The 21,524-nt window shown below is 31.5% G+C and overlaps 2 protein-coding genes across 2 annotated transcripts; one reads left to right on the top strand and one right to left on the bottom strand.

Annotated features, from left to right (window-relative positions):
- Positions 1-3,668: 3,668 nt before the first annotated feature.
- TRIADDRAFT_56165 (uncharacterized protein) lies at positions 3,669-5,051 on the bottom strand (the record flags this gene model as incomplete). The annotated part of the gene is made up of 2 exons (XM_002112250.1): positions 3,669-4,286; positions 4,485-5,051. The coding sequence occupies 2 exons, from the start codon at positions 5,049-5,051 to the stop codon at positions 3,669-3,671; spliced, it is 1,185 nt and encodes a 394-aa protein (XP_002112286.1).
- A 6,814-nt stretch (positions 5,052-11,865) lies between these two features.
- On the top strand, positions 11,866-20,915 carry TRIADDRAFT_25051 (uncharacterized protein; the record flags this gene model as incomplete). Its single annotated transcript, XM_002112701.1, has 23 exons — positions 11,866-11,901; positions 13,206-13,271; positions 13,564-13,626; positions 13,745-13,920; positions 14,707-14,835; positions 14,941-14,998; positions 15,158-15,282; positions 15,395-15,444; positions 15,551-15,681; positions 15,859-16,049; positions 16,173-16,269; positions 16,403-16,498; positions 16,683-16,757; positions 18,593-18,655; positions 18,767-18,906; positions 19,251-19,340; positions 19,480-19,551; positions 19,691-19,800; positions 19,912-20,015; positions 20,194-20,254; positions 20,370-20,432; positions 20,642-20,682; positions 20,826-20,915. 23 exons carry the CDS (start codon positions 11,866-11,868, stop codon positions 20,913-20,915), a joined length of 2,127 nt encoding a protein of 708 aa, XP_002112737.1.
- Positions 20,916-21,524: the final 609 nt, after the last annotated feature.

Genomic DNA, 21,524 nt, shown 5'->3' with positions numbered 1-21,524 from the left:
ACCTTAACTTGTGGTAAACTCAAATATTGAAATCTACTAATTGCCTTGACACACATATTTCTTTAATTTAATACGCACTAATCCAAAATATTTTAAAGTCTACACTAACTGCTCTATAATCGCCTACCCCTTCGATAACCATCATCATCTAACATACAAAATTCCGTTAATGGATATTTTCAATTTATGTACAGTAATCACCACACCGTTCTCTATAAACTATTATTTTCAGTAGCGATAGAGGAGAAATGAATGCCTAAATGTTAGATATAGTACCCTACCCGAGAGTGTTATTCTATTTATTTTCGACTAATACTAAGTATAAAGGTGTATTTACAACTAATTTCAAAAAATTACATAACTTAAATCGGTTAAAGCTTAATGCTTCGCAATTGCTGCCAAAACGCTTATATGATGTAAAAGAGTGTAACAAATGAATAGGCACTTTCTAGCACTGCTAATTGGAAGAAATACTCCATTAAATAAATTAACTTTCGACCATTACCACTAGTATTTTGTAATTGATAAAAAAATCTACGATAATTAGGACAGTAGGACTATAGCTATCCGATCGCCCTGCTAAATTGAAAAAAAACGAAGATGAATTAAATAATTGTCCTATAGAGAACAAATAAAAGCATTGTAAGACCTTTCTGCAGTGTACTGATTTATTACCAGTATATGATAATTGATGAAAGATCGCGTAGATGTAACAGTAATAGAATGGCGCTGTCAACGATTATATTGAAATGCACGTAGCTATAGAAAATAGCCATGGTAATATGCAAACTCATATTTCTGGGCAAAAGCCAAAACAATGACGACTTATTTTAATTCTATCAAATTACTTTTCGTAATCCGATTGGATTTGTTATAATATAGGACTATAAAGTATGTGATAAAGTATCGTCAAAATAATAAAATAAGAGCTACAGTTTCTTATAAACTTCACTTTATTGCATAAGTTCATTCAACAACTACCAAAGATAATCTAAATTATTACTGTAAAATTCATCTTTTGGATGCAATCAATTACAGAATGATTTAGTGGTAGCTCAATCAGATCTTACCCGTTAAGTCGCAGGATCAGTTCTAAATTAAAATTTTATTTTGAAGCTAATTTGGTGCTGCAATGGCTATGAAATAGTTATCTGCCTGGCAGCTATCTTAACCGTACATGCTATTTACAGTCTTTCGGAACCCCTCAATAAAATAAAACATCTCGTCTGTTGTGAAAGGACTGCAAATAATACCTAATATTGTCTATCCGAATGTCTAGTAGTACAGTGATCCTATTCAGCTTATGAAAATTGTCTAAGGATAGCATGAATACTATACTTCAGGATCTAATTTTTGCCATATCGATCAATATCCAACGCAGCATTCTGAATAAGTTTGTAAAGTTGCAATATCTTTGCATATTTTTCAGGCAAAGTTTTATCAGCTACGCTAAAGTACATGATTGATTTCAATCTATTTACATAAGGTCAATGCAAAGACAAGACCTGTATTTACATTAAAATAAGGATAATATGCCTATTAAATTAATTTGTTTGGCTGCTTGCGAATACAAAATAAAATATAAGGAGTAAACTTAGGTAAATTTCATGTAGGATAAGAAATTTTAGAGTACTAATAAAATAAAAGGATAAGTAATGAATTTAATTTGCATAGTATTAACCCTTTCGTTAATAAATTTATTGCTTCATACTGCCTACATATGAAACAACCCTTTTATATACCGTACTCATCAAAAAGGTCTGCGAAGTATCAGAAGCAGCGCATTAGAAGAAGTTAAAGACGGAAGAAGGAATTATCTACATAGTAAGATTATTTTTATTAGCAGCATTTTATTCAATGTTATTCATATCACACCTAATTTTTTACCTCGCTCAATACATTTGTTGATGAACTAATGAGTTATTACCATACTACTTGTGCTAACTGCCTAGTACTATATTTCTAATGATGATATCCATTTCATCGCTTTCATGCTGATGTTCTAATTGCAAAAAAGATACGTAGATGTAGAAAAGTGTCCGTAAATATTTATAATACGATAGAGGAAATCCTGATGATCACGGGTTGTTCCCGGATTGTGTGCTACATAGGTCTAAATAACACGATTAAAATTAGCGATAAACTCAAGGAGTGACTACTATTTGAATATTGCTACTAAGCTCAATTAGTAGATCTCACACGTACGACTGGAAAAAGATACAATTTTTAATGCTATAGTAAAGCTAGTAGACACAGACTTACTTACAAACAAGGAGCTGAAAGGAATCTTTTGATAGGATAGATGGGGAATAAGCGTTTAGATAGGTTTTTAGTCTTCATATTTCTAGTTCCCTAATTGGACGATTGCAGTTAGACTATAGTCAAATATTTGTTTGAAATAAAGCTATTTTCTTATACTCCGGACGAATTTATTGACTGTACTAAACTACAGAATTGAACTAACGTATGGTAACTTAGTGTACATAGAACTACGTTACAGTAGACTATTCTACTTCGTAATATTTAGAGAAATAATTATGGCTATGTTAGTATTAATTCATACAAATTTGTATTCAATATCAGTCTATATGATATCCATTACCACTTTTATGTAGATGTTCTACAGTGATTACAAAACGGATTTTTAAACTATTCCTCTACGTTCTATTTGCAGAAGTATTCATTACTATGATGGTTTTCATTCATGCAGAATTTTACTCAATATCAATCTATACAAATTCCATCATCACTCATATTAATTTTCTAATTGCAAGAGCGCATTTAGACTATTTCACTACATTCTATTTAAAGAAATGTTCATTACTTTATTGGTCTTCATTTATGCAGATTTTTACTCCATATTAGTCTATGCTGGCACTAATTTTATTAATAGCAAATTTTCCAGTGCGATGACATTAAATTTAGTACTGACGTACTATTCTTAATAAGTAAAACTTAAAGTATGATCATGGGGCCAACTATCTGTGTACCATTTAGAGAACAAAGATCACGGCATTAGTTATTGTCATAGATATTTCTGTATTCAGTAAGCTTTATTTTGACATTACTCTGTATTAGACTGCAATGCTAGTAAATATAAAAAGTGAATAGCATAAAGTTTTAAACCTTCCAATACCGTATTATCTCACTATAGCTGTGATAAATAGGAAATTTACGCCAATGTACAACGTAATTGCAAGTAGGAAATTGCAACTATTAATATTCTTAATCGCTTTCGAAAGCCTTAAATGATTACATCGATTTAATATATAATTCAGCTCTATCATCTTATTACAAGATGAAGAATTTTTACTTTGTAACTATTTGTCGGTAGTTTTTATTACATTTCAGGAAGGATCATCTTTTTTTGAGTACTTGAAGGGACTAATCGATTACTATTTGGTATACTTAATGTACTAATTGCCGCAGTTCCACTGGATTAGATCAAAAATAAAATAAGTTGATAATTATATAAAATCAGAGTACAATTTCGGGTACCCGTATTAAACTCAATTTTGTCATATCTCCAGTAAAGGAGTAATAAATCGATCAATTTCATAGAGCAAAATCAAGAAATTATATATAGTATATGGTCGATTTGTTATTACTCTACTAATTCGAAATGAAAATAGCTGCAAATGATTTCTACATTTAGAATTAGTAAAGTGTTAGGGCTTTTGGTTGTAATTCCAAGAAATTTGATCCCATATTTTATAAATCTCTTCCTGTGAAGTTGATGTAAAAAAGCGGAGTAATTCCCATTTTCTGTTATATTTACTCATGATGTAGTCATTATCAGGATCTTGAGCTCGTTGACGATTAGCTAGAACGATCGATTGAAAATACCTAGCCGCAATGATAGTGTGCAGCCCTTTATATTCTGTTTCATTTATTGGTAAGACTGAATGATAGCCTGCAATTAAGTAGGCTGCTGGTTTGACTGGATTCCCTTCCGTAACTAGTAATAAATAGGCAATAGTAATTCCTAGTTCGAAGATTAAGCAATCATAATCAATATCACCATAATCAATAATAGCGGTAATATCATAATCATTTTTTTCCTGGTTATGCTGAACGAGAATATTGGATTGATTTATATCGCTATGGATTGTGGACTGACGTAAATTCTTTACATTTTCCTTAAAGTATTTGGATATAGTATGGAATGTTGTTTCCAAGAAACTCCAGTCTTCTTCTTTGCAGTATTTAATGCATGACCGTAATTCATGAAAATTTCGTAATGACCAGATGCTGTTGTTGCCTTTCAACACTTCAGCGTGATAACCCTACAAAATGAATTTATTGATATTTGTTAGATTGATAGCTTTAAGCTTATAATGAGCAATAATCCGTTTTTAGACTTGCATGGCTCGTATAACCATACATAAATAAAGATAAAAGTAATCTGTTTCAGTTATAAAACAAAGAATGGGCAATAACTTGATAGAGATGCTACACTATCACGACATTACGCGTTATCTAACCTGCCAGTTTGAATCTATTTTTCCAACTAATTTTCCAACTCGATAGAATAAATCGTAAGTGGGCTTTATAGTTGAAATCATGCTGCCATCGATATAAGAAAGGATATAGGCGATATATTCTGTCGTTTCGTGTTGGATTTCTTGGTTGTTTCCGTCTTGTTTAGGGGGTGCCACCATCTTATAGAATTCTTGATTACGCAATGGTATTACTCTTGAACATTCAAAGCCAGTTTTACCAAGGTACAGTAAAGCATCGAGCCTACCCAAAGCTAATTTCTTGCTTTCTCCGGATCTCAAGATCTTAAGTACATATTGTGGATTGATTGTCTTAATTTCATCTTGATAATCAGAAGATGGCAAAATTGGACTTTCAATATGGCTCCCTGTTTTATCTAAATCCAAGCGAAAGTAGTAATTTCTATCTTGATAACTAGGAAGTTCTCTAAATTCCTTAACGTGGACATCTTTGCCAACCATTTCCTTTAAAATTTCTTGTAATTGAAATTTAGACAAAAGTGGCGGACGATCTCGCGTAAGACTTGATGAACTAAGTGATCTGTCGGCCATACTGAGTACGAAGGGTTGTCGCTGTGCACAGTATTGAAATAATCTCACTTTCCTATTAAAAGAAGAATATTGATTGGAATTTAATCCGGGTTTTGTCCTTATTAAGGCATTTCTTGCCATATATTGCATGCTTCTTATAGTCTGCATGACTGTAAATGTTTAATTTAGTCGTATTACTAGTCTAAATAATTAGCAAATGTTAACTGGTCTGACAAATTGCTCGTCAAGCATAATCAGTTGAACGTGTGGAAATAAGCAATAAGAATAACACCGACACAATTAAATTATGCTATTTAATTTGCTATGTATTGTAAGTTTGTACATGTAACCAATCAGATTAACATCTAATTCAATTGGCTAGATGGCATTAGCGCTACATGCTAGCCATTCGCTGATAGTAGTTTTGTTGCTTAGGGACAGCAAAGTAAAGGTGTGGCTATCATTGAATTTTACGCGTTAGTAAGAGTTAGAGTTATCTATGTACGCAATATACTGTACTATATATTGGAGCAAATTGGCCAAAACACAATTCAGGAAGGTAATACCATGTCTCTGATGGTTTTATTTCAAGACAGTGTACCATAGTGATATCAGTTCAAATGGCCGATAGTATAGGTACAATCGTAGAAAAGGATTGTCTCTAGTGATTAAATTTCTGTAGCTTTGTATCTTCATTCTGAGTACAAGGCTAATAGAAGGCATAAATGGTGTAGCTGTTCCATTTTATTCTAGATAATCAATCCAATTTATGTGCAAATACTATGAATATAACTATCTAAAGTGTTTATCGCAGACAAATGCATTTTATTGAAGACTAGATTACTTCGCGCTTACTTAAGGGGCATTACAATATATCATTTGTTAAACATATACAGTTTTTATTTAATGACATTTTATTCCAGTAAAACCTATCATTTAGGTTATAGATAGAATGAGATAAAATCACTTGCACTTTATGCATTTTTGCGAAGCTATATACAGCTTAAATAAATTTCATATCGATAATTTGATAATTTCGGTAAAATAGCTTTGTTATTGTATTGCCTTTAATCTCAATTTCAGTCTATGAGTGGATCAGGGTTAAATTTGAAAAATTGTAAAGCATCTAACTAACACTAATATTACGGATTTGTATTTGAATAGAATTATATGCTATCAATTCATATATAATTGGTTTAACCTCCTATTTAGACGATAACGGTGGTTGGTTACTTAACTAACCGATTTGATATTTGTTCAAGCTTCAATCAAATTGTTATTAGTTGATGATTACATCATAAAACTCTCGCGAAGATTGCATGTTGTTTCATAAATACTTGTCAGTGATATACATATATTCCAATTTCAGACAGATTTATAAACCATTTCTATTCAATGACAGTCCCTAAATATCGTAAGGATCTTTATGTGATGTACATAGATAAAGAATAGCTATTATTAAAGATCATTCGATTATATTATTCCTTTGGAGTACTAGTTGCTTTAATGAATAGAATGGTCGCCGACATATTATTGTCCTATTAGTGTCACTTCAATTTTCTCTCAATCTTGGTAATCGTTCACTTTCATCGAATCTAAGCAAGACGATATCACATGAAGCTACATTGGTTAGAATAAATTGCTTGATTTAAGTTACTCGCCATGATCGACTATAATAAAATGCGGTTGTTATAGGGCTTGAGCAAATGAAAGCCTATAATAAAATTCTACAGCTATCATTCTTCTTCTCCTAATATTCGTACCTGTTGTACCACATAAAAGGTTACTGCACATCGAATTATTGTTAAATATGCAAGTTAAAGTGGTTATCTTATCTATCGTTATCTGGGCAAAGAAATGTTCAACTATTCAATAGGACTAAGATGTAATAAAAAATCTTTAGACAGGAATATTTCAACGATTTAGTGTACTATAAACAGATAGTAAAATAAATCGATAGTACTAATACGGTAACAGCCTTATTGGTTAAGGCAAAGTTATTAGTTTCAACAGGTAGAATAGTAAAAATACTACTTTTGATATAGATGAAGTATTGATTTTATAGTGTATGTATAGGTTTGCATCTGATGTCTTGATATAGTGAAGCTGTAAGATAAGTTATTATTGTCAACATGTTATACAAAAGTACATTAGATATGTGTATAGCTCAAAATAAATACCAAATCTAAGATAGTTAACAATAATAGGTAGATATAAGTGATGCTTTTTGATTAAGGTATGTTGATTACGGCTTCAAGAAAGGTAATATTAATCATATGATTTTATTCACATACTAAGTTCTGTCAGCTCAAGCAAATGTACATCTAAGAATCTTGTTCAGAATCTTGATGTCATAAACAAGTTTGTTATCGAATTTGAAAAGCTATCGGTACGCAATTTCTGCCAATCTCGTTCTTAGTCCAGTATTTCCAATATCTGCTGCTGCTGTTGTTGTAAGAAATTTTACCTATCCACTAGAGCTTGTTATACTTTGGCGTAATGTAACGTTTCAATAGAGAATCAACAATATTAACTGTTACGATAAATTCTTCGTACGATTTCAACGTTGAGTGGAGGTAGCAGAGCTGGTTTTGTTACAACTAGTTTAGTAGATTTGTGTTGGTCTGTCTATTCTCCACCCTTCCAGTATTGCATGTTCTTGATCGTTAATATTACGATCAACAGTTGCGGTGACCTCATCAGTTAAAATATTATGTCTATTAAGCTTAAATATATATTATTAGCGGAATTTGCAAACTACATATGTTATAAAATTGAATCGAAATGGATGTAGAGATAATTGGCGTATTCGACTCACACGAAAATTGAATACATTTGTTCTCCTTATGTTAATCATTGACAACGATTTCTTCAACTATTCTTTTAAAATTACATCACCTACCTATTTCAAAGGCGAATAGGCTTGCTTCAGCAGAATGGTCCGTTTACAATTATGCTGGATAAGTTAGCTATAAGTAGTTTAGAGTAGATGTAATTGACAGGGCTAACCGAATCAGCCGAATAAGTACTTTATCTTAGAAGGATCGTCAACAGCCAACTCTGAAACAGTTGGCACTAAAATATACGTTTCAGTCCCAATGAGTTCAACTTTACGCGTATACAGTAAGTCTTTAATTCTTATACAGCATAAACAAATACTGATTTTGGCTATTTGATTCCATTAATCAACACCCCTATCTTACTGGAATAACATCAATATGATAATTAATTGGTAATAATGAATTGATTCTATACAACAATACAACCTAGACAAACTAATTTATTCATCTAGGGTGGTGCAACGGATGATCCTGCCAATAACTTTAGGCTAGATAAATTAATTGCGCATAATCGGATCAATAAATTCTACTAGAGAACAGATAGACTATTAATATTGCTTATTGAACTACTCTACTATGCAACAACATGCTACTAGCGTATCTAGCTGCCTAATACGTAAACGCATATCCTCTATGTTTTCGACTCATCTAGCATGAATACTAGCATGAATATAGCTCAAGAACGATTGAGTAAGGCTTTCATGTTCTCATTGTATAATATCAAGTGCATAACTAGCTGATTCGTATGCCGGAGCCTACAGTGAAATGCTGAGTAATATTAATAATTAAGCTGCTCTACTAAACAACAATATGTTATGTTACTGGCATATCTAGCCGCTTGATACGTAAATTTGCTTCCGAAATATTTTAAATTTATCTACTAAGATACAAGAATCTTTACATCATTTGATCGTAGCATACCTACGTTATGTATAGCTTTGAAGCGATAGGGTAAAACTTCTACATTCCCATCATATGATACCACGTACAGGATTAACTGATTTGTGTGCAACAGCATGGAATGAAATGTTGACTATTAATGTTACTCATTAAACCGCTCTACTACGTAACAATATGTTATAGGCGTATATAGTTATCTGATACGTAAATGTGTTTCCTTGGCATCGGTGCTAATTCGATGAATATTTTCGACTCATCTAGCAGGATGCAAGTATCTTGGCATAGTTTGATGGCAACATACCAACATCTGCATAGCTTAGGAAAGATAGAGTAAGATTGCTAGATTATACGAAAATAGATGAATTGTATATGAGATTGCAAAATTGTATAAGTGTCTATTTTTAAAAGATTATTGCAGTACGCGTTGTAGTAAATTTACGGAGATGTTGATATTAAGACACTGAGATATAAATAATCGGGAATCCCTGCACATCAGTTATCGCAATAGATGATGCATTTATCGGCATCGTTAATGTTGATTACGGTAAGTTGAAGTCTAGGTCGTTTATACCCTTTAAAAAATAATGTTTCGATTCGTAAATAATTTTGAAGTAAACTTATTTATGCTTTTACTTATCAGATTTTATAACACCAGCTACACGTACAATTATACCCACAAGTACAGGAATTAAACTGAGGAATCAATTGGGTTTATCTAATCAATACTAAGAAGTCTAACTGTACTGTTATTCTATTAGATCTATTGAACCACTCGGTTGTTGCGTATTAAAATATTAATCGATAGCAAAAGTGCTCAAGCTAAGCTTTAAATGAACAAGGAACATAATTCTAGCTGAAGTAAATGTGTTACAGTGTTACAGGTTTCACTAACACGTAAGAATCACCATGTTCACATGTATTGAGACGTAAATCGATCGTTAAAATGTTCACATTATTTTAAAAACGCATAAGAATAATATCGCATTTCACATATTTGCAATACTGTTTAAAATGAATATGGAGTATTATTGCGATTTTTATAATTTCTGGCTCATTTCGAACAAATAAATCTATACTAGTAACCTAAGAGATAAATATACAAGGGTTTCTCTAACATGATAGCACATCAATATGCAACGAAATTTTAATTATCATAAATGATAAAACTTGCTTTTCTGTAATGATAATAAAGTTGCATTAGTGGTAACTTTATAAATCGAATTTTGCTGTTTAAGTAGTAAGGCAATATATTACTATATTATTTACTTAGGAATACCAAAATTGAACTTGTATTACAAAGGTATAATCTAGCATACTATAGCAATTTGTATCAAAATACGTCTTTCCGATTTATGTAATTATAATCTAATTCTACTTGAGTAACTAGCATGCTGTGCACGTATAAGCAGTTTTATTTATTTGCACGAATTAAACTATTAGATTTATATCAACTTCGATCTTATGAGCTTACAATAGTCTCCGTTTAAGTAATATAAAATTTACTAGTCGTAAATAGTAGTCATGATACAGTCTATTCCCTGCATGGGTGGCCATTCCGTAAATACGGTATAGCTTAATTCATTGCTACTTAAAGGTTATAGTTTTACGCAAATATTTCATTACTACCATTGATAATTTTACTTTCTTTTCAAGTTTACGACATTTATTACAGATATATAACACCTACTTCACCTCAGGGATTAATGTACTGCTACAGACTTGAATCTACCGTGTCTCAGATTCAGTGTTCTAGTTTTAGATTTTACATCACTTTTACCTAGCTTTACAGATACTTATTAATTTTATAGCATCTTGCCTTCCTGATCGAGGATGATCGTATCAAAAATTACCGATAAATTTTGGTGAGAGCATCTAGTACAGACATAGTTTACCAAATATAGCTGTAGATCTGCAAGCCTAACCCTAACCCTAACCCTAACCCTAACCCTAACCCTAACCCTAACATTATAACATCGCAATTTGCAATTCTGTCATGAGGAAAGGTAAGAAATCGGAATGATTTAATACATATACATATGTATTTCATTTTGCTGGAGAGATTAAAGGCCACGTGATTGGTCGTTACCTAGCAACTACTTTTCTTCCTCTTTTGAAATCGTGCAGTAGTCTTGATGCTTTGAAGAGTCTTCAAACACTTGGCACTATAGTAAAGTATACTGCATAATATAGGGTATATATTGTAATGGACTGCATAGGACAAAGTTATGAACTAGAATAGAAGGCTAACTGGATATGGAATTAATAGCGTTATTTACTCCTCTAAGTGCACTACTACGGTAGCTAATAAATCAACTTATTGTTTACGGTAATCATTTGATATAGTAAATGATATGCTATTGGAGAGGATTGAGACACTGTATAGAGACTAGCTAACGTTTTTCATGACTATTGCTCCTAATGTGCATTATTTTAAGCAACTTATACAGACTGCTTTATTGCTGGTTCTATTGATATAGTCTTAGCCATCAGTTTAAGTACAAAGTTTTATATAGTGCTTCTATTACTGTTAACGTAGTTAGCTAGAAGTGATACAGTACTGTCCTGATTAAACAAGTACCACAAATTTCAAAATACGTTCGAAATTACACCTATTTCGAAGATTATTAAAGCTGTAAAATTATTCTGTCTCAGTTTCTTTACTGAGCTAAATCAGGCTACGACACCATATATTCTATACACTATTTAGCTGTCGAATTTCATTTATTAGAGCCATTATCTTCTCTTAAATTTATCCCTAGCCTTGGTTTCAGTTGTCATTGAAAGCCATTGGATCACAAATTTGACTGAATTAACGTAAGAACTCGAGTGATATAAATGTAGATTTTAGTCAGTTACTCGACGTTGATTAATTCGCCTCCTATAAATGATATTGAAGCGGCATTAAATATATGAAACGACTAACTAGTATTGTGATTGCATCTACTGTTTGGGAAAGGTGCTCTTTATCAATTTCTTGATGTCTATATCCGATTAAATGCTTTATTCTCTGTAGAGATAAATCCAGAAATTGAAGGTTGAAGACTGGGATTAAGTAATATTGAATTTATCCTGGAACTAAGTGTAGTACAATTATAATGGAGATTGAACTAACTCGCTCTGAATATATTCAAGTAAGTGGCTATAATTTCTGCTTGGAGCAGAAATTTAAAATCTCCGCATTTATCGTATCTAATAATTATTTTGTATCATTTCTTGCTATCGTTTAGAAGATTAGAATATAGCACTGTCATCAATTTCACTACTTTTACCTTAACATATTACTTATTGGTTCACTTGCGTTAAATGAGTTCAAGTTAAATGTCTTCTTACTGAAAATTTAATTCTTTTACTATTATGTAGATAATGATCTGTTTTAAGTTCAGAATCGTAAGCAACATTCATAGTGTACTTACGTCTTTGGTCTAATATCAGGATGTCTATTCTTGGTTAATTTTAAACATCAGATACTGTTTTATCAATCAGTGGTCATGTACCCGATCGAGCCAAATATTAAAAGTAAATTGTCCAAATATTTATCTACTGTGCATTATTAGAACGGCGCATAGATTTAGCACGATATATATGAGGATTAAAGCAATAGGTTTACTAAAATTTGTGTTCGGTATCCGTAGTAATCAACTGGCTATAAATTATTACTCCCCGTATCGCATAGGTATGCACAATCGCATTCCAACTCGATCTGTAATAAGAATATCAATCCAATACTGTCGATGAATTCCCTCATTAGAATATCTATTAAGACTTTCACCAAATTATACATGTAGATATTAACATCGTACTAAATGAAGATTTTTATTCATCACAATATCGTAAAGCAACTATTTAATGTAAAACTGCGTAATTTTCCCTTGCATGTGTTTAAACATCCACTTTTAGTTAAAGAGCTTAATGCTATTAACATTTACAGTATTTTTAATTATTTTAAAACTAGTATTTAACTGATTTTTAGAATAATATCAAATAAGAGCAGAAATACGTGTAAAATCGTCACAATTTGGCCTTGATATTTTTGTACGGATAGGTTTACAGTGGCTACTTGAGAAATAATGATTCGTATATAGGCAACAATGACAGCTTTTAGATTATTTGTACACTAATATTTAACTGATTTTTTTCGAATGTCATGAAATGAGAGCAGAAATATGGGTAAAATTATTACAATTTGTTCTTGACGTGATTGCACAGATAAGGTGCTAACGGCTACTTAATAAATAATGATTCGTATATGGGGTATATTCTTGACATCAAGCTTTTAATTAATTCAAAAAATTTACATTCGTGTTGTCAAATAATTCGTTTCGGTGAAATAGTTTCCAAGTAATTTAATCATGCAATACGAATTGATTATATTGGAGCCCTTCAATCTACAAAGAAATGATGTCCATCTCTCAAATAGATAATCTTTTACTTTTAGGTTGGTGTTACATCGCCCAAAACAACCAAAATTTTACCTATGGCTAAAGAGAAACATGGCCAAAAGGTAAATTTAAATTAGAGAAGAACCTTTGGAGTAATCCTATGAATTTTAAATCTTCGACACTTTAATAGATTATAAGACTGTTAATGAATATGTTAAATTAGAGAATACAACATACGTACCTTAACTAAAACGTTACCATGCAGTAGACCACCGTTAGCCTGATCATCATCAGTTCTTGAATGATAGGAGATCGAATAGAGAGTGAAAATAATCTCTAAACTAAACTGTGTGTCAGTTTATTTCATATTGGTTCAAAATTGACGCAGTTCCAAAATTTTATGTATTTGGTTAGGTGGTAGTAGCGGATCATGAAGGAGCAGTAACTTGTTTTCAAATGAAACGTGGCGATGCATCTGTAAGTTTTAATGATAAGCTAAGATATTCTTATTATTTTCAAGATGAAATAGTTCTCAACATAATTTAATGCAATCCGATAAAAAATATTCCATTTCATACCATAAATACGCCGATAGATTGTTTTTAAAACTTTACCTGGACCAAAAATTACTCGGTTAGAACTTGGTGGGCCTTTAGGTAATGTACAAGATCGAATTTTTGTATCATGTGGGCCTGAAATACGGGGTTATAATAAAAAAGGCAAGCAATTTCTCAACTTTGACACAAACTTAACCGAAAGTATCCAAACCATGTAAGTTGATCATTTCTGTTTTATTAGCTCATGAATGCGCTATTATATTTGCTTATCAAGTGTGCGCTATATTAAAGCTTGATAATGATCAAATTTGAGGAGATTGAGATAGTATTTCTAGGGTATTGTTATGATTATCAGCTACCTACTAGTCGGGCATTGCACATTTAAAATAGAATAAATTCGGTGAAATACAGCGTTAAAGTTCATATGATATTTATGATTCAAGGTATCAGTAGATTCTAACTTTTTAATAAAAAAACAGAATTAGTATTAATTAGATCGCTATCCTCTTTGTGACGAACTACCAAACTTGATTCTTTTCAGAATCAAGAAATTAATCAGTAGGGATAGTATGATAACTTTAGGAATGAATTAGCTGAAGTATTTAGATACAGTTCTTACTATGTTGTTAGCTCTTGTTAGAGATATTTCAATTTATTTCAATATCAGTCGTAAACAGTAATTTATTCACTTTCTCAAAAATTTGCCTGTCTAATTCATGAATGCATAACTAACCCGCCAGAATGATAGTGTTAAATTTTTTCTGCTATACAGGATTAAGATGATCCTATTCAAAGCTAGTACTTTGTTTAATCAAAATGCGCGTTATGATTTCTTAATTGTAAATTAGCCGTACAGAATAATTTAACTGTTATTTTAGTCATATTACCTACAGTTATTGTTTTCCGTACTATATTGCAGGTTATATAGCCGTGAACTGATGGGCTTACTACGCAATTAATTAAATATTTAAATTAATGCAAGCTCATATTTTTATTGCAGGGCAGTTTATGGTAGTGATTTATTCCTCTGTGGCAACTACATTTATAATCACTATCGTGATTGTAAAGATTTTAATTACTATTTATCTACCGATAGAATTAACGATACTATCTGTGTCCCATCGGAACAGTAAGTCGATTTGGCATTTTATTACTATAACAAAGTAATTTATATTCTCCAAAATTTAGTCTCTTACCTCATGCCTAATTATAACTTCTTTCACATCTATTCTAGGATAGATGACGTTATCCCCATTTTAGCATGCCAAGATAGAGTCTTGAGAGTGATTAGAGTGAGTCTTCCATACATTAAGAAATAAAAAATTTTTGATTAATTTTGCTACCGGAAAAATCCAATTTAGGAATTAGATTTAAGATATTATGTATACTGTAATACGCAAGAATATCAATTTTAAATTAATTCATTTTTGCTACGTCAAAACCCAATCTAGGATTCAGATTTAAGATATCAAGTTGACATTAGTGGATCACCGACATGCACATGCTTAATGGATCCCAAAGGTGAAATCCTATATGGTACATCTGATGGGCTATTTGGTGTTGTCCATATCGGACCGTAAGTTATTTATACTTTAATACATTAAGTTGCGAATCTATTTAAGAATTTTCTTATTGATCCTTTACGCACGAATGGCGACAATGAATTTTAAAATAAATCCTATAATTAGGACGGAACCTCTACATCGTTGGGAATTACCTAATGATGATAACCTTGGCGGTAGGGCATATACTGTATTAAATGGTTATTTCTTTTAGAAATAGTCAGGGTAAATTTCACTATTACTATTGAAGCAAATAACTATGAATAACCATTCCAACAATAGGCGTCCTATGTATGGAATCTTATGATTTATTTGATGATGGTAAAAATGAAATTCTAGTGGGTAGAGACGATGGCTTATTACAGATTTACGGCTATGATGAGACTGGTGATCCTGAAATCAAGTGTAAAAGTGTAAGTTGAATGTTTCTACAAGCCATGTAAAGAAAATTATAATAGTTGCGAAAGATTTCGCTACTTTGGCAAATAAGAATAAAACTCTAGCTCTTGATCGCTTTCAAGTCAAAAGATTACCTCAGATCTTGCTATAGAAATAAATACGACTAACTTTATATCTTGTGGTAACTGTAGACATTTTCAGAAAGTATAACATCGGTGGCTGGCGGACGGGTAGCCAATGTTAACGTTAATGAAGCAGTTGTATCGACCTATGCTGGCTGGATAACAGGAATTTCTGTAGCTCAAAATCATCAAGGAGCCAACGGAGATTACATGAAATCGGCCACGTCAGAAGAAAACCAAATGAAAGTTGATTTATTAAAGTAAACCGACATTACAGCATGATGAGATAGTTTGATGTTGATTACTACTACATTAATGGTATTGATAGCTATCCATTTTATTATCAAATAAGCCACATTTCCGTAATACTCTGAAATTTTTAGATCTGAGATTGAAGAGTTACAGGTAAGAATTGCTAGAGAGCGAGAGAATTATCAATACATGGCTAGTACCGACAATCGTGTTTCTGCAGTTCCTCAGGTTTGTATCTTATCTTTTAACAATTATGCATAAAGTATGCATAGCTTTCAATTTATTTGTGGCCCCTGATCTCCATGTACGAAAAGCTAATACTTTAAATGCTGATTTCAATTCACTTTTATATTCAATTTAGTTTTCCATTAACGACAAGTTTGTCCTAAATGGCGATGATGCAAGTTACCACTTAACACTAGAGGTCCAAATGCCGATCGATAATGTTTTGCTGCAGGTCTTTATTAAATTTACTTGCTGGTATAATCCGGACATAATTTAAATTCTGTATAAACTGCTACTGATCATATCGTAATTGCTTACGAAGCTTTTAAATAAGAACTAGTTAAGAATAATATCCTATAACATTTTGCTATGCATTATCCTAAATATGACTTTTTTCTAATTTTTATTAATAACAGAGTGATGTTCCAGTTGATCTACTAGATTTGGATAAAAATTCGGCTGTCGTGAGCTTTAGTGACGTTGATATTGAGGTAAAAATACTAAACAATATTAATATAGTATTTCCAATCAAGACTACTATTATCCATTTAATCATATCAAACTACAACTGGCTTATGTATTACTCTACAATATTGAACATACGAGAGTTTAGTTGATTTTAGTGTTTACTCCTAATTTTCGTTGTAACTTGTGCTAGCAAAATGTAAGGTAAAGGATAAAAGATTATATCTAATCCCCTTTAGTCATTTTGAATTTTTAAGCTATGGCACTGCCATAACTATTCTTGCGACGCAAGAAACTACTCAGTACTTCTGGTGAATTTTACTTTAATCCGTAAGACTACTTCCCCAGCCTACGGTACAGTAACTGGAATCTTTGCGAAGTGCACACACTAAGGCACAACAAAGTTTAACGTAACTTTCTTTTTCTTCTTTTCGTTGATTACTATCCCACTTACATACTCTATCAGTAGCAGTACACATATTTGCTGCACTAGCAGCAAATTTTTAATAACAATAATGCTATTACGATTAAATTATCATATACGTACACTTGAAGTAATAAACAATTTCATACGAAAGTTTTTTCAACTACTAGCCCTATCAAATTTCTATATTTCAAATACCAACTGAATACATTCATTATTCCATCATATATTATAGGGATTTACTTTATCATAAACAACAACAATTCCTAAAGTAGTGCTTTATATTTTTTAGGGAGTTCAAAATAAAATATTATCGTAAACTATGCATCTATGCTTAAGTCATTTTCATGACAGTGATAGACACTAACAGTAGTATTCGGGAAAGGCGTAGCTTAAAATAGCAAAATAGTATGCTACAACTTAAAATTGTATAAATGTTGATATATAATATCGATATTAAGGTAAAATAATAAGTAATATTGCTATAATACTTCCAGTGTTATACATTTGGTCGTACCAAACTGCAACTAGCTTGTGCATTACTCTGCAATATTAAGTAACATGTTGGAGTTCAGCTGATTTTAGTGTCTACTCCTAATTTTTTATCAGCAAAATGTAAGCTACAAGATAGAAATGTTCTACCTAACTGCAATTAGCCACTTTTCATATTTTAGCCTGCAATTCTGACAGTAGCATCCTGGAAGGGTATAACATAAGTTGCAAAAATAGTACACTACAACTCAAAATTATGCTAAAACATTTCTGCTATTGCAAATGATTAGACAGAGATAAGATTCCAACTACAATTGTATTTGATTAACCCAATGTATCGCTAGAATATATTTTGGCAGCATCTCAATAGTAATAGTAATAGTATTTACTATAGGAAGCAACTAATTACAAACGATTACTTGTAAGTACCTTAGGATAGAAGCTTTATTATCATATTGGAAATTAAAGTAGAAGAGTATTATATAAAAAAACTATTAATACAGGTTTATTATTCACTACAAAATACTAAGCTGTGAAGGGACATTAAAAATGTATTTTCTATGCGAATTCACATACTTTCCCAATTTGGGGCACTAGTATAGTACACTATACATTTGCAATAATGAGTTGATATAAGTAGTAAAACCGACAAAGCGATGTAAATAGTGAAGTAGTAAATCCATGTAGATAGTAAAGCAGTGAATCAATGTAAATAGTAAAATAATGCTGACTTATTCACGTAAAATTCTATTTCAAATATCTTAAAAATAAACCTGACTATCGTGCTATAATTTGAACGAGGAAGGCTTAGTTAACTTAAGATTAAATTCCTTAGCATAACTGTATTTCATCTCTGATTGATTCAATTAAGACTTAAGATAGATGGATTTAAATAGAAAGCCTATTATTTTCTTAACTTGCATATGATCGATCTCTATTTAATAGAATGGTAATCATCTCCTAGCAACATACCGATGCCAGGCTAATACTACAAGATTGGAGTTAAAGGTAAGAGAAGAAACTACTTTATTGCAAGACAACACCTGAAAAGTAAGAGCTAAGAAGATCAAAGTTACTACTTTTCTTTTATATTTTCCATCTCAATCGTTATAATGACAGATTCGATCCATCGAAGGACAGTATGGAACCTTGCAGGCTTATATTACACCTCGATGCCAACCAAAATCGTGCCAAGTCAGACAATATGACGTTAAGCCGCTCTCCCTTCATCAAAGAATTAGTGCCTTAGATGAATCAAGGTAAAAGAAATGTAATAATTCCTAAAAATATGAATGAGATTTTGCAATTCTTTAGCTTTATTAAAAATATCGCATTAAAGATTGTCCTAGTATTGAAACAGAACGTCTTAATTAATATGCGATTTTCTAAAGTGCAATTTTAAAATCTCTTTTTCATAAGTTATTGATTCTGATCGTTGCCGTTATGATTGCATTAGATAAGCTTAGCTGAGATTAGATTCGATTTCTAAATTGAAATGTCACATAAAACGTTATATGTAGCTATAAATATATGTTATCAATTAAATTGAGTCGAAATGTTGTCTTATGTTGTTTTGATTTGATCTTTGAATCAATATTACTAGGCCTTTTAATGTGCTACAGCTTTCCGGCCAATTTAGCTTAGCAGAAATTCATTCATGGATTAACTTTTGTCTGCCGGATATGCCCGAAAGGTAATAGAATACCTATTTGCATGGCATTTAATTCATAAGATAAATGTATTATAATGATTTACAATTTATATTAAAAATAACTAGCGAAAATAAAATTCTGCGTTGGTAAACACTAATTCCATATTTGTTTTCTAAATAGAGCTTCTGGTGATTCCGTCAATATGGCTTTCCGCTCCACTTTCTTAGATACTCAACTAGAATGTCGATACAAGTAATTTTATGATCTAGCCGTTATATTAAGTTTATATGCTACTGCAAGAACTGAGTCGTTGGATCATAATAAATTCTTTCCAACTCTTTTCGTTTCATCTGAAATATGTGTTAAAATATTTGTCTGATTGGTCTCATAGGAAGGGAGAGGGCATCTTTCGATCGGATAACTTATCTACAATAGCAATTTTGAAAGATGTAATGACCAAGGAAGCAACCAAAAAAAAGATCAATTTAAATATTTCTCACGGTATTAATTAACCATAAGCATAAACATAGCCAATGAAATAGAGTATTCAACGACCATTTCATTAAATAGAAAGACTAAAGTTGAAAAACCTCACTTATGTATAACATTTAGATATAAATGACGATTCTATTGCCCATGCATTAAATATTATACACCCAAAGATGGAACAGCAATTAAGTTTAGCTAAGAGAGTACAAATAATCGACGCTCTGAAGGTTAGTCAATTTTACTCTGCTTCGAAATTTGCATAGGTCAACAATGATAAATATCGTACACATCAGCTTAATTAGAAAAACTAGTCCTCAAGTATAATTAAATATAGCTATGATATCTATATTTTTTCATAAATTTTACGCGATTACGTCGAATTTATTGTAAAATTTTATTATACAGGAATTGGAAGTTAGTGAAGGTGGTACGACGTGTCTATCAGAAAGTTATAGAGAAATTCTAGGTAAGTCGTATCTACATGCAGCACTTCGCCAATAAAGAGCACAAATCTATCATGTAAGCAGGTGAAACGTATTTACTAATCTAAAAAGTACTTTACGAATTTCCTTTTATCTCAGCAAATGCTGAACAGCTACGAGAGGAATTTAAGAAGCAACCATCACGATTAGAACGTTTATCTGGTTAGTATTTTACTATTTGAACTCACTGCATTGCAATTAAAGAAGTAACGCGTTCTGAATTTAGCTTTAGCTTGAGTCGCAGCAAAATTCGATATAAACTCGAGTTATTCAACTACATTGGTCTTATTAGTCAAAATTACCAAAAACAATATTAATCTTAATTTATTGTACAGATGTATACTGATAATCTATTTGCATTCCATGTGCAGGTATGATTACTGATTTATACCTGGATACATACAAATTTAAGGTAAAAAGATAGATAAAAAATGATAGATTCCACAGCGAAGGATTAATGAATAGAAATCTACTACAGTTGCATCTATACTACGTACATTAAATGTCAAATAATGTTATAATATGCTTCTATCTTATTTTGCTTATTTGTATTAGGGCCAAAGTGTAAAAAACAAAGTGCCTGCACTGTTAGAATTACTAAATCACTACAACTTGGACTCATTGATTGATTTCTTTACCAACTAATTACACTTCACGCAAATAATTAACTCACATCCATATTTAGTATAGTTGCTTGTTTATAATAGTTTCATTAATTTCATTAATTAATCTAGTAAAATTCATCCTTGCAAATTCCTTGCCAATAGTCGGTAAAAAACTAATTTTTACTTCTTAGACCCTCAACTATCCAATCCAATACAAATGTAAATGCACTCCTAATTATCAGTTTATGTAGAATTTATGCCGGCTCATTTCTATGAAGAATATTATTAGCATTGCATCAAATTATTGCTTATATAAAGTACACCTGTAACGCTTTCGTTATAATTCCGTCAGTGTCAAATGCTGAAAGAAATAAAGCTGCTGATACACACCATTCTTGTGTTAGTGCAATAATATAACATTTCATTGACCTCATTCATAAATGTCAACTATAATACAATTACTAACTATCTAAATTACGGCAAATAATCAACCGTATGGTACTAGTTAGCAGTTAGAATACAATTAAAATGAACAGTTATTTTTCATTACATTATGGCAGAAGTGTTTAATTCGCCAAGTTAACTTATTTCTTTAAGACAGAAGTACGGTATAATGCAAACATACAAATAAAAGCTGCATAAAATAATG

The sequence above is a fragment of the Trichoplax adhaerens genome, genomic scaffold, assembly GCF_000150275.1.
Source record: "Trichoplax adhaerens TRIADscaffold_5 genomic scaffold, whole genome shotgun sequence".
Lineage (NCBI taxonomy): Eukaryota > Metazoa > Placozoa > Uniplacotomia > Trichoplacea > Trichoplacidae > Trichoplax > Trichoplax adhaerens.
This window is presented reverse-complemented; position numbering and strand designations above follow the sequence as displayed.